The sequence below is a fragment of the Cebus imitator genome, unplaced genomic scaffold, assembly GCF_001604975.1.
Source record: "Cebus imitator isolate Cc_AM_T3 unplaced genomic scaffold, Cebus_imitator-1.0 Scaffold81, whole genome shotgun sequence".
NCBI lineage: Eukaryota > Metazoa > Chordata > Mammalia > Primates > Cebidae > Cebus > Cebus imitator.
In genome coordinates, this window is record NW_016107396.1 from 4,032,251 (window position 1) to 4,046,355 (window position 14,105).

The 14,105-nt window shown below is 39.4% G+C and overlaps 1 protein-coding gene across 1 annotated transcript in view; it reads left to right on the top strand.

The window, feature by feature from the left end:
• Window positions 1–3,814: 3,814 nt before the first annotated feature.
• The window catches only part of PTPRK (protein tyrosine phosphatase receptor type K), a 574,079-nt gene continuing 563,788 nt past the window's right edge, over window positions 3,815–14,105 (top strand). The window contains exon 1 of the mRNA XM_017533300.2: window positions 3,815–4,120. Coding sequence (XP_017388789.2) covers window positions 4,024–4,120 — 97 coding nt within the window. The 5' untranslated portion in view covers window positions 3,815–4,023. The remainder of the gene's footprint in view (window positions 4,121–14,105) is intronic.

Consider the following 14,105-nt stretch of genomic DNA (forward strand, 5'->3'; position numbering starts at 1 on the left):
AGATGGAGTGTCACTCTGTCGCTAGGCTGGAGTGCAGTGGCACAATCTCAGCTCACTGCAGCCTCCGCCTCCAGGATTCAAGCAATTCTGCCTCAAGTTCCTGAGTAGCTGGGACTACAGGTATGCGCCACCACGCCCAGCTAATTTTTGGATTTTTGGTAGAGATGGGGTTTCACCATATCGGCTGGGATGCTCTTGATCTCTTGACCTCATGATCCTCCAGCCTTGGCCTCCCAAAATGCTAGGATTGCAGGCGTGCGCTACCATGCCCAGTCTCATGTCTATACTTATAAGCAAATCTGCAGCTCTATGAAAAAACATATATGTTTCATTTAATCCTCTAAAAATATGATTACTTCATTTTCACATGAAGGAAATTGAGATACAGTGGTATTAAATGTTGCTTAAGGCAATGCTCCCAAATTCTGTTACCTGGAACCCTGGTCCTGATACCTACTCCTCTATTAAAGGGTTCTGTGATCCAAAACTTTGAGAAACAATGCTTTCTTTTTCCTTCTCCTATAGACTTATAGTGCAAAAAACCATATTGGTAACCATGGGAAAGATTCTATAATAAAGAAGCCTGCTATATTGAAGAATTCTGTTAAACTTTGCTCAGTCCAGAGTTCTCCAAGCTAATTTAATCTTGAGACTGTATTTCTGAATTATACTTATTTAAACCTGAAAAAACTGGGATTCTACAGAAAACATTTGCCAATTGCAGATCTAAGCTTATGACTGGAGTTAGGGTGTGGTAAATCTGCAATCAAAACACAAAACTGTCCTTTTTAAAAAGAAATACTGTAACCATATGCCAAAACAATAGGAAAGTAGAGAAGAGCTGCCATAAAATTTTGGTATCCGACATCTATTGCTAATTATATTAATATTATGGTTTGTAATTTTTTTCAGTCTTCTTTTTTTCTTGATCATAGTACACGGACTTTTGTCTTCCGTTTTTTTTTTTTTTTTTTTTTTTTTCTTCCGTTTTTTTTTTTTTTTTTAAATTGTAGTAAAATATACATAGCATAAACTTTGCCATTTTAACAATTTTTGAGTATACAGTTTGGTGGCATTGAGTCCATTCACATTGTTAGGCAACCATTACCACTATCACTCTCCAGAAATTTTTTATCTTTCTAAACTGAAAGATTATTTTACCAACATTTGATCATAAGCATTTTTCCATCTTGCAATTTACTTTTTTCATAACTTTCATTTCTAATGGCTATGAGATATTTTACCATATAATGCTTATGAATCTGTGTATTACAGAATATTTATATTTCTCCACTTTTCTCTTTTGTAAATCATAAACACTGTAAATAACATTTTCTCACATTTTGGATTATTTACTTGAAATAGCTTCTATATTAAAGAATATGAAGATTTTGGTAATTTTTAATGAAGGCTGACAATTTTTTTTCTAAAAGTTTAACAAAATTTATACTTGATGATTTAACAAAATTGATATTGATTGATGTATTCATTTACTGTTTCAAACAAAAATCTACTAATTCCTAATATTTGCCAAGCACTTAGCTATGTAGAAGATCCTCAAGGTTTCTACTCCAGTGATTTCAATCCATACTGGTCAGCATTAGTTATGAACTAAAGGAATGATGTACTCACCCGAAAATTTTATTGCATTCTTTTGATTTTTAAGGAGAAAATGTCTTTGTTGGTTTGCTGATTTGAGAGTTTCCTTTCTTCTCTTTGCTTTGCCTCCCTCACTTCTCACTTAGGTATGTCTTTGGATAAGTTACTTACTTTATAACCTTGTTTCCTCATTTGTCAAATGGGAATAATAACTGCACCAATGTCTTCTTGGAATTGTTGTCTGAACGCAGTGAAACACTGAATATCCTGATGTCTCAATGTGACATTGTGTATGCTAATACAGTGCCTAGAACATATGAAGAACTTTCGAAACATTTCCTGCTACTATTCCTACTTCCATGTTAGAGAAAGTAATAAAGTTTCATGAAATGAATCTTCTATCAGCTGTGCCCCAAAATGGGTGAGGCAAGAATTGTATGCACTTTGTCCTGGCACTGTGTGAAAATCTTTAAAGAAGTTTTTTTGTTGTGTGTTTAAACAAACAAATTACCACGTCTTGAACTGCTTTTACATTTCTTACAAGAGTAGAACAGATGAATTAGTATATAGATGGTACGGTTTCACTTGTTTTTACTGGGACAAATTGCTGCTAAATTTTAGGATGTTCTGCTGTCCTCAGAAAGAAAAATACATCCTTCAGTTTTTTTGCTACCTGGGATCTAGGAATGTTCTTTAATTAAAGAAATGGAATAGTGATGGTGTGCTGAAAGGTATAGGTTAACAAGTTAAAAAAAAAAAAAAACTACATTGCACCCTAAGGAATGATGAACTTAACTATGCTGAACTGAATTGACAAGTGCTGGGCTAGTCAGTGTGCTAATGAGCAGGCTACTGTTTTCATAGAATTTTTTGTCTTTTCTTCCTGATATGTATGTGTGTATAATATATATGTATATATTTGTGTGTATATTTATTAATTTTTATTTCCACAGGCTCTGTCATATGCCTGGTCATTAATAGCATACATTTGATTAAAGGAACATGTCGCTTGGTAAATTATGTGACTGTTACATTAAAGTGAACTTCACATTGTCTTGATTTACAAAGGTTAAGATGCCTGAGAAACTGATGAGATGTCAATCAACACGCTATCGTTTTAGCAATTGTACATAACACACAAAAATTCTGGATCAAAGTTATTATGTTATTCAGCTATGACCATACCTTTTTTTGGGGTGATATTTTACAAAAATGAATAAAGTATGCACCATACAGTCTTACCACAGAAGTAAGGCAGGATGGCATATGGCGAAACCACTTCAAGCTGCTGAAGTAGTTAACTGTGAAAGATTTTACTGTCACAATACAGCATTATTTTCCTCTAGATGAATCATTCTTTTCTGTCTTCATGGTCAGTGTAAAGTCCTTTTGTTAAATATGGCTTAACTAGCTACAAGATATTAACACACACACACCACACACAGAAAACCTTTCCTACTCCACCAGACCTAGGTGCAAGGAAGGATACTAAGCCTTGATGCAGTTCTTAGTGAGAAGTGGAAAGAGGCCGGAAGGTTTCAAAACAAGCAAAGTCGGTGAAGCAGAGTAAATCCAAATACTTGGCAAATGACAAACCAGAAAGGAGACACGCCAGCTGTTCACGCTGGAAAGTTACCGAACGCTTATTTTGGTTCAAGTTTTATTTATTCTGTGAATAAGGGACAAGTTTTCGATGGGGGTGGGGTGTCTTATTCCATATTAAAAGAATAAGGAACGGGGTTTTCGAGGCGGGCGGGTGTTTCCTCAGGGCGCTTCCACACGCTTCTTCCTTTCTACCCGCAACCGCTCGGGGGGACCTCCACCTTGGGGACGGAACCCCCGGACGCCTCTCCTCAGATGGCGGGGGTCCTCGGTCGTCCGGCCGCACGGCTTACCGAACTCTCTCCTCTCAAACTCTGATTTCCGGAACAGGGCAGCGAGCGGCGCCGGGTCCCCTTTCCCGCTCCCTCCCCCCAGAGAAGCGGCCAGCGGCGGGGCCCGAGCCGGGAACAAAGACGGCGCGAGGGGCGCGGGGCGCGCGGCCGGGGCTGGCGCGCGTCTCTCCGGCAGGAGGCGGCGGCAGCGCCGCGCCCGAGCCCGCATTCCTCAGAAGCGCCCGGAGCCCGCGGGGCTACGTCACCCCCGGCTCCGCCCCCGTCCCTCCCCGAGCAAAGTAACTCTTGACTAACAGGAGCAGCCTCCGCCGAGCATGGAGAGCTGCCGCCGCGGCCGGCCGGCGACGCTGGCGACGCTTTCGCCCCCGAGGTAGTTTGGCGACCGCGAAGGAGGAAAAACTGCGGGCGGGCGGCTGTCCTCTCCCCGTCCTCACCCAGCGAGGCTCGGCCCGCGCCTCCGTCGTGGATTTCGCGGCGATCCCCCCGGCAGCTCTTTGCAAAGCTGCTTGAAACTTCTCCCAAACTCGGCATGGATACGGCGGCGGCGGTGCTGCCTGCTTTTGTGGCGCTCTTGCTCTTCTCCCCTTGGCCTCTCCTGGGGTCGGCCCAAGGCCAGTTCTCCGCAGGTGAGTGTCCGGGGGGCGCCCCCGACGGACGCCCGGAGTCCTGGGCTCACGAGGGGTGAGCCGGCTCCCCGCCCGGGCTGGGGACGGGTATGTGGGGGAGCTCTCGCGGTCCGGGGGTGGAGGACACGTGGTAGAGGGAAGGCTGTCCCCAGAGTTCCTGCCAGGTGGGACGCGGGGCACCCATTGTTCCTCTCCCAAGCTGGCTCGGGGCGCAGGCTGGCCCGGCCGAGCCGGTGAGTGTGGGGACCTGCTGGCCTCGGCGTCTCGCCTGGCCTGCGCCGGGCTAGTGGGGAAGAGAGAAAAAGTAGTTTCGACTCCGGTGACGGCTGCTCTGTTGCTTGTGGTGCGGCTTGTTGCTGTCTGCCACTTGAGTGTTTAAACAAATTCCCTGGGAAGCCATTGTCAGAAATGTGGAGATCCGAAGGGACTGACCTCGGCGCGCTTTGCCAGGTGCTTTTTGTCCCGGGAATAACCTCCCTTGACTATTGTCTAACTACTTCCCGGTCCCTCCCCGAGTCCCCTTTCTCCTCCCCCAGAGCTCGGTTGCTCCCGGGCTTGCCCTGTGCGCTCAGGCACTGCTTGGAGCTTGTTCCGTGTTTGTGTTGGCGGAGCCCTGTGAGATGTGTTGAAACGCGGCTCTAAGGACCCACGCCGAGCCGTCCTGGGCATCGAGGTCTGGGCGCCCGGGGGAGGAAACGTGATCCGCGCGTGGGAGCCAGCTCCTCCGGCAAAGCCACCGCCAGGCTGGCCCCGCACTCCCTAGATCCGGCCTGGGGCTGGAAGCGGGCTGTAAATGACTGCCTTCCGCCGGGGAACCCCAAAGAAGGGACGTGAAGCGGTCTCGCAGAAGCTCTGGGGGTTCTCGGTCAAGCCGCTCAGAGAAGTCCGTGAACCCCAGCTCTCCCGGTCCCGTCCTCTGTTCCCCTCCAGTTTTGTTATCCTTCTTGTAGGTTGGTTGCTTCTTTCGTTCTCTCCTCTGGGGGCTCTGAAGTTTCACCAGGTGGACGCTGGGGAGCGGGCTCCCGCGCACTCGCCTACCTCCCGCCAGTCCTGACAACTTTTCTGGCCAACCTATCCAGCTCAGCTCGGCTGGCGAGCGCATCTGCTGCTGGGGTTCGCGGTGCAGATGGAGACGCAGAGGTGGCCACAGGGTGATGGAGAAGACGGGAAAAGCGACAGCCGCGCTCCTGGCTGAAGCCGCAGGATGCAAAGAACTTACTTTGTACCTGACAGTTTCTCACGTTGTTGTGGCTGCCCTGTTTCCTGGAAATAAACTCAAATTGTTTTCGGGAGTAATCATTTATTTCCCTTCGGTTGCCTTCCTACTTCCGCCCCCTTTAGAACTCAGTAAAGGGAGTTAAACAACAGATTCAGGTGGCATGATGTGTCGTACATTCAGGCAGACATTATCAAATGGCAGCGTGCAGAGGAAAAGCCCTGTATATAGGTGATATATGCAGAGGGTAAAAACTCTATGCAAGGAATGATCCGATGGTTTAATTGAATTCTTTCTGGAGTAGGCATTACTGCAGGCATCTCTGACATATAATGCCCGTTAGTGTTGAAACCGTGCTTGATGTAACTCATTATATGCAGGCAAGTTGGAGTGAGTATTGATTTCTGCACAGTGTTTGTCACTGCACGGAGAGCCGACGCTTGAAAAGGCTTGTAGTTTGTTAATTGAAAGTTTGAACTCTACCAGTTGCATGATTAAACTTACATGTATTCAAGAGTTGCAGCTATTTATGTCTCAGCAGCTGATGGATATATTTTCAGCAGTAAAGAAACTTTTCTTTTTCTCTTTTTAAATGATATTTGCCCTTTAATTAACAAGTAAATATTACATTTCCTCCAGCTGAATGTGCAGATGAGCTTTTCTGATACCTGGAGTTTAGATATATACAATAAGCAATTGTGTTCTTAGATACCTAGTTCTAAGTACTTTAAATATGCCTGGCTTTTCTTTGGTGACAGAGGATAACGTTTGATATTTGTTATATTTAATTAATAAAATGTGAAGTCCTAAAAACTGTAGTAATCACAGGATTGTATTTCAAGATTTTGCCCTTTAGGAATATATGCCCAGAAGCGAATGTCTTTTATTCTCAGAGTTTAAAGTCAGATTGTAGATTTGCCTTTCTCCACAAATTATAAGTCTGTTTTGTAAATACTTCCTTTTTCTGGCTATCATAAATCATTTGATATTTTATTGTCATAAAATTCTATGACACTCAGATTTGTTGCAGACATAGATTAGAGATGTATTGGAGATTGCAGGTGTATTCTATATTGCTGTTTTTTCTTATATTTTACTTTAAATAGTGAACTTTTATTATTTTTGAAAAATTAAATAAGCACACTTTAAAAGCCCAAGACAAATTCATGTTGAGAATTTAAAAGTACTTTTTTAAATATGTCTTTCATATCATACCCATTAAGATCAGTTTACTTTCCGATGTTATGTGGTTCCTAATGTAGTAAGCTTCAAAAGCAAATTTTGAAAGGCAGAGCATTGTTGGGACTTTGATATGTCATATACATATCAGTCTGCTTTGTTTAAACCAAAAATGTAAGAGTGTTTTCATTATTGTTACTTTTTTCTTAGCTTTTGCAGTTAAAGTGTAAAACTGCTGCATGGTGAGCCTCTTTAAAACCAGAACTTTCTATAAATCCCAACTCATATATTCTTTCAGTTTAATCTCTCACTTAAAATGACAGCCATGTCATATCTGGGGAAACCAAAGCATAGACGAATACAGAGGTATTAAGGCTTATTCACTGGGTTGTATAGCTATGATCTCTTGATATCATAATGTAAGAAAGTTGTCTGTAGAAGGATTTAGATGACTGATGAAACCAGATGCAGGTAAGGTGACTTGGAAACTCAGCCTTCTCATCTGTAAAATGGGGATAATAATACCTATCTTGACCTTTCCACATGGTTTATGTGATTAAATGAAGTAATTTATGGGAACTAGCACTGTAAATCGTAAAGCATTGGGCAGCTATTTGGAGTGTGTAATCATCATTAAGTGCCTTAGTTACGGCTTTTTATTGCTCCCAAATTCTCTCTCCAGTAAGTACAGGCTGTTCAGGATTTGTGTGTGTGTGTGTGTGTGTGTGTGTGTGTGTGTGTGTGTGTGTTTTCACTGAGCCAGTCATTCATTTTAATTATTGTTAAATATAAACTTACTAGATTGGCCAGACCATAATTTTGTCAGCACAAAGATAGATTATCCTTAAATTTTTTAACTTACCTCATATAAATCCTTACTTGAGTTAAACCTGTGGAAGAGTCACTATTAACATTCCTAGTATTCTAACTCCAGAAAAAAATATTTTTAGTCAGTTTTGTTAGCTGTTTGTATAACTGTTGGTTCAGCCTTTTCAACTCTCTGTTGAGAATAATATGTAGCTCTTTAGATGCAGTCTTATTATTGACCTAGAGAGGGACTATTGTCTCTCTTGTATGATAGGAGCCTGGAAATACAGCTCGAAATCCTGCTTGTCTATAGTTCGTACGTGTCACCCTGTTGATGTGCACTCACTTGATCCTTAGGACCCTGGAACTCATCTAGGCAGCACCACTTTCCTGGTGTCTGACTCCTTGTTGTCTCTTTAGGTGAAATTAATTTCTCTTACACTTATTACCTACTAGGAAGCTTGCTTTAAGGATTGACTGTTAGTTTTCTTGGTTTTGGTTGGCTAAATATCCCTCAGTCCCTCAATTCATTAAAACCCCACATTCTAATCACTAGCTATCATATGTAGCTGGACATTTCCAGGACTGATTTTTCTCTCTCCAGTCCTCTTATATCTGACTCTTGATTTTCCTAAATCGTGAGATGTAGTTTTGTGTCTGGCCTACCCAGACGGGAAGAGGCGAGTCTGGCTGCTGTTTGGACATTGGCATGTGAGCTGCTGACAGCTCTTCTCTGTGTTCATAAATGTGAATTTGAAAAATGAATCAACCCCTCTGCCACTCTGCCCCTCTCCAACACTCCCTCCTACTCTTCTCTTGCAAAAACAGAGCCCCCACATACATATACACAAGATCGCAGCCCTTTTGTTTTTGCCAAATATATTTTAGTGCTGTACATGTCCTTAAAAACTGAAAATATGACTCATGCACTAACCAAAGCTAATGCCAACATTCCCACCAAATCTCATATGTCTAGCAATGATGGTTTGTTACAGGTTTTTCTGAGCTTTAAGGGAATATTTAATTCATGTGGTATGATTCCATATAGAAAAAGTGTATTGGCTACTAATATTTCTAAATCACAGTGTACCAGGTCTACTCAAACTGGTATTAAAGACAGTGCTAATCATGCTAAATAAGGTTCTATGCTGCTCCCATTTCCCCTACTTGTTCTTCATGGAGGGCAGGAAGAGAGATGCAGGAAGATTGAGAGCAGGAAGCATCAAGAGAGTTTGCAGATTGTTCTTAAAACAAAGAACACAGGGATTCTCTGTGTGTGTACGTGTGTGTGTGTGTGTGTGTGTGTGTGTGTGTGTGTGTGTATGTGTCTTTGATCTTTTACTTAATTTTCAGAGGAGGAAAAAAGTCCTATTTTTGACTTGTTTATTGGAATCAGCCTTTGCCTTTGCCTTTGCCCAAACACATTTATTTCTTATTCTGTCGATGTAAAAATTTCCCTCTGTGTATTTCTCTCAGTCTTTATGCTTTGATCATATGTATCTGGTCTGTGTTCCTTTATCAAATGGTGTTTCTTTTTGCCTAAAAAGGTTGTAATTGCTTTTGAGCATGACTTGTTTTTTTAATCAAAACATGCTGTTTGTCATAGTACTGAATAAAAAAAGTACAAGACACCAATTCATGTTAGGTCTTAAAACAGTATTTGATAACAAAGTCAGTGAATAATACATTAATCAGGCTAATTTTTTATTTCAATTGAAGCAAAAAGCAAACTTGCGTATCCACGAACTAATCTTTTAATGTCACAGAACGTTTATTTGTTGTGCCTATGTGTCTCTGAAAGTCTTTACGTTCCCTTCTGTAAATGGGGGTAGACAATTTCAGAACCACATTGCTTGATATTTTAAGGTAAGTGAGATAAGTTACAAGCAACTATGCTTTGGAAAACTTAAAAAATGTTGTTTTAATGTTTGATATCAGTGTGAACTCTGAATAGTTTATAAACTTCACACTCTACGTTAGTGCAAATGTATTTTGTGAAAATATTCGTACAGAAACATAGTTTCACATAAAAGGTTTTTAAAGTTTCATGAAGATTCCGTTGTAGGAGGTATTTTTTTTTTTTTTTTGTATTCTTGTGGGAATTCTTTTGATCTGTATTTAATATTTTAGTAATGAAAACTAAGTGTATGCAGTTTTATTTAAAACTGCGTTTTGTGAGGTTGTTTTAGATTGTTGAGGTTCTGGGAAAACACTGGGCCTGGGATCTAAGGATGACATTGATCCTCTCGTGGAACATTGCCATTTCCCCACTTAACTCTGGTTGAATTTTTTGGCATTCTCCTTTGTGTGTTGATAATCCATAAAAATTACAAGTGGATTATTTTGTCACTCAGAGTTGTTTTAGGATCAAATTAAGTTGTCCTAAATGGAATAATCTGTGTTTCCACTTGATATGATTAGTGAGCTCTGATAATGAAAATGATGAACAGGACAATGCTGGCTGAATCCTCCAACAGGTGTCATTCTAGGAATTGTTTTAATAAGAGGAATTCAGAAATAAGGCCAAATAAAATAGTGTGCAGTGGAGTTATTGTTTGTGTTTATTTCGTTGGGAAAGGTGAAAGATGTAAGTATGCAAATACACACACACACACACACACACAGACATACACACACATTTTAACAATACTAGGACTTAGTTGTAGGAAGGTTTAGGTTAGAAAGAAAGTAAAGGCATCTAGAGATGGTATCAAAACTTGATATTTACATTTTTGGAAAGAGTAGTGAAAAACTTTATTTCATAGATGGAGAAACAAGTGGAAAAGAAGCTGTATATAATCTATACTATACTGTATACTATACCATACTGTTATACTTTTAAGGATAAATTAATAAGTCTTTCTCCAGATTGGTATCTATTTATATAAACCCTTCCCAGTGCAGCTTGTCCTTAACCACCTGCTCATGGACTGATTCTCTAAGCACTGTTCGAGGCAGCAGCTGACCAGCCACAGAAATTCCCCTAATCCTTGTTGGACAGTGGAGGTGACCTAGCAGCTGCTTAAGTGGCAGACTGGCAACAGTTCCTTGATGTGATTTTTCTTAGGTCATTCAGTAAATTCAAGAGTAGAGAGGAAAGCTTGCTAGGGTCCTCACTAGAAAGTGAGGTCAACCACCCAGGGATTGATGCCTGATTGCTTCATGGTCATTGGATGCTTCACTGCAAGATGTCCTGGGATTTTGTGGTTTATGTACCAATATAATTAGCATTATCTGGAAACTTGTAATGATCTGTGGTCATCTAACAGAGCCACCCCAGATCTATTGAATCAGAATCTGCATTTTAATGAAATCCCCAGGTGATTTGATGGAATATTTAATTCTGAGAAACACTGCTCTAGGACAAAGAAAGCTCAGCTTAAAAAGACTGTCACATGCAGTTTACTATAGAATTTCAAGAGTATTGCAAAATGATTAATTATAACATGAAACACGTTTCCTTGGATTTGTATTTTCTTTTTCTTTTTTTTTGAGATGGAGTCTCGCCCTGTCACCCAGGTTGGAGTGCAGTGGCACGATCTCTGCTCACTGCAACTTCCACCTCCTGGGTTCAAGAGATTCTCCTTCCTCAGCCTTCCAAGTAGCTGGAGTTATAGGTGTACCATGCTCAGCTAATTTTTGTCGTTTTAGTAGAGAGGAGATTTTACCATAGTTGGTCTTGAGCTCCTGAGTTGAAGCAATGTTCCTGCTTCAGTCTTACAAAGTACTGGAATTACAGGTGTGAGCCACCATGCCCAGCCCTGGATTTATATTTCTGATCAATATTTACTTGATTATCATTTAACATTTAAGACACATCAAAACAACAGTACTATGCAAGTTATTTAAAAGAATACTTGATTTTGAAAAAAATATTTTTGTGACTAATGATAAGACTAAATAGTTTTGGTTATGAATATTTTATATAAGAATATTTAAAGATAAACATATTCTTTAAGGAACCAGACATGCTATATGCAAATGATTTTTAGCATAATGTTATATTGATACAGGAAATACTATTCCCTCTGATATTACTAGTAGCAGTCTCTTGCTTTATAATTCTCTTTTTCATCTAAGTGTAATTTAAGATCTTTGTAATAAGGAGCTCATTTATAGGACAGTCAAATTTAATGAATGAGAGTTAGTAGGTAGAATGCATTAAATATAACTGGTGTTCTTTTTAGTATTTTTTGTGCTCATTTTTAAGAACAGAGATTCTTGTCAGTTTTCTCAAGAGAAAAATTATGATGTAATAGACAGTGTATACTATTCATGTCAAAACACAATTTTACTTGCATTTTATAGCTTGCTTTAGCATTCTTTTAGAAAATGAATTTTCCCAGAAGACCTAATTGCCTTCTTATTAATGAGCCTGTAAGTGTTTTTTGTTATCCATTTATTATTCTAAATGTGTCTACTTGTGCTAGCTGTTTGAACAGTGATGTCTCTGATTAAATCACAACTGCTATATTTGTTTTTGCCATTCACTAGTGATTCAGAAAATACTGGCATAATGACATGGTTATGGCAGAGACTAATAAAAAACAAGTAAAAATAAATGTTAACCCATTACAGCTGGCTGTATCAGAAGCTGGAGTTTGGGAAAATAGCAACATTCTCTACATTTTTGATACTGTAAATAAAGGTCTGCCTAACTTATATTGTCTTAAATATGAAACATATAATTTATTGAATTAATAAACTATAAATCAGTAGGATTTTCATATTTACTAATTTAGAAACTGATGTTTAAAGAAATAGGTTTAATAGAAGCCTGATCACTGTTAGAGAAGTAGTGATGGAAAGACTCTGAGAGGGTACTTTCATGTATCTTCAAGAACTTTACAGTAACTTTTACTAATTTTACTCCAAATTCTAGAACTTCTCTTTTTTTACTAGTCCTGCTTATATTCTTATGAGCAATAATTAAGTTCATTTGTTCTCTTACATGTTGAAGAAGAGAGCTTTTCCCAAAGCAATTGCAAAAACGCAATTTTTATGAGCTGCCATTTACTAAGAGCCCATGACCTGCCAGGCCCTGTGGTCAGTGTTTTACATAATTTTAAATCCTCACAATATCCTTTAAGTTGAGGATCATCTCCATTTTATAAACTAAGGCCTAGAGGGGTTAAGTAATAACTTGTCCCAAGTGGCTATATGAGTCACTGGTAGAGTCAAGATTCGTTAATGAATGTACACAAATGTTTAAAGAGTAGACATTTTTTTGGGTTGCATCTTGACAGAAAATGTAACGCAGACTCATTGCAACAAAAGGTGAATTTATTTGTCTCTCCTAACTGCAATTCAAATGGAGTTTGATTCAGAAGTTGACATAATTCCACTGAGACATGATGTTTCTCTGCCTGCTCAATTTAGCTCTAGCGTATTCCAGGAGCTTCTCAGGCTCCATATAGAGGCATGATGACTATGGCAGCCCCCACCCAAAAACATCCCAGGTTCAAGTCCCTTAAGGAAATGTGAATTATCTGCTGGTTGCACCTGATAAGGCTCTAAGGTTTACAGTGATTGAATCCAGTAGTAGATTATGTATCCAACCATTGAATCGAGGACTCTGACTGAGGGGAAGTTAGTGTGCTGATTGGCTTAGCCCAGGGTTTATAATCTTTCTGATGGGGAAGAAAGAAGATGGGAGATGGTGGGGAGGAGAGAGTGGGATCAGATAGTTCTCTGTTGTGGACCACTACGTGATCTCTAAGTGGTGAAGTGTGGAAGAGAAAGAGAGGAAAGAGGCGATTTGTTTCTGGCAGGCTTTTGTACATTTACAGATCACCTGTTCATAATTTGCGAGTGTTTATTTATTGGCTTTCCTTTTAAGGACTACTTTAAAGCATGAATTTATCTTATTTCCATTATTTTATTTTCCTTGCCTCAGTATTGAATTTGTCTGACATTAAAAAGTCATAGAATTTGGTGTTATAAAAGACCTTAGAAATTAATGACCCCTTCATTTGACATAACTTGCTCAAAGTCACACAGGTAGGAAGAACTTGAGCTCAAATTAAAGATTTTAATGTATAGGTCAGTGTTTTATATATATATATATATATATATATATATATATATATATATATAAAATAGTTATTTTCCTTAAGAGTAATCTATATTGATAATTATTATTTAAGTTTAAAAAACATTTTGGTTTGTATTCCAAATTTCTGGAACAAGGTTTCCAAATATAAACCTGATTTAATGATTGTATTTGATTAGAATAGTGATCTGAATATAAGTTGATAATATGTCTGTGAATGTAAGAGACCGTCTTAGATAACTGCTTGGTTTTCAGATATCATGACAGAATTTATACATGTATGCATGTATAGCTGTTTGCATATATACATTTATTTATTTATAATATAAAATAAAGGGTAAGGTAAGCTATGGTAAATGATATTGACTCAGACAAATAAAACTTACTAACTACTATTTTTGAAAACCACAAGAGATGATGTTGATTTTATTTATAGTTTTGATCCTCTAACCTCTGCTCCCTAACTTTATTATGTATCTCTGAGCAACATGGGATATTAGGATGAGTTGCTATAAGAAATATCTTGGGGTATTGAATAATGAATAAAATGTAGAGAAGTAGCAGCTGCTTGCCTAGCTACCTCCTTTCCTAATGAGAGATTTACCCAGGCTGTCTTAATCACATGTTAGTGCTAGTGGATTTGACTGATGACCATGGCTGTGCAAGTTGAGGCCAGAGAAAAGTCCCCAGGCACTTTTAAGGTCCATCATAGCCCTTCTATAGGGGTGAAG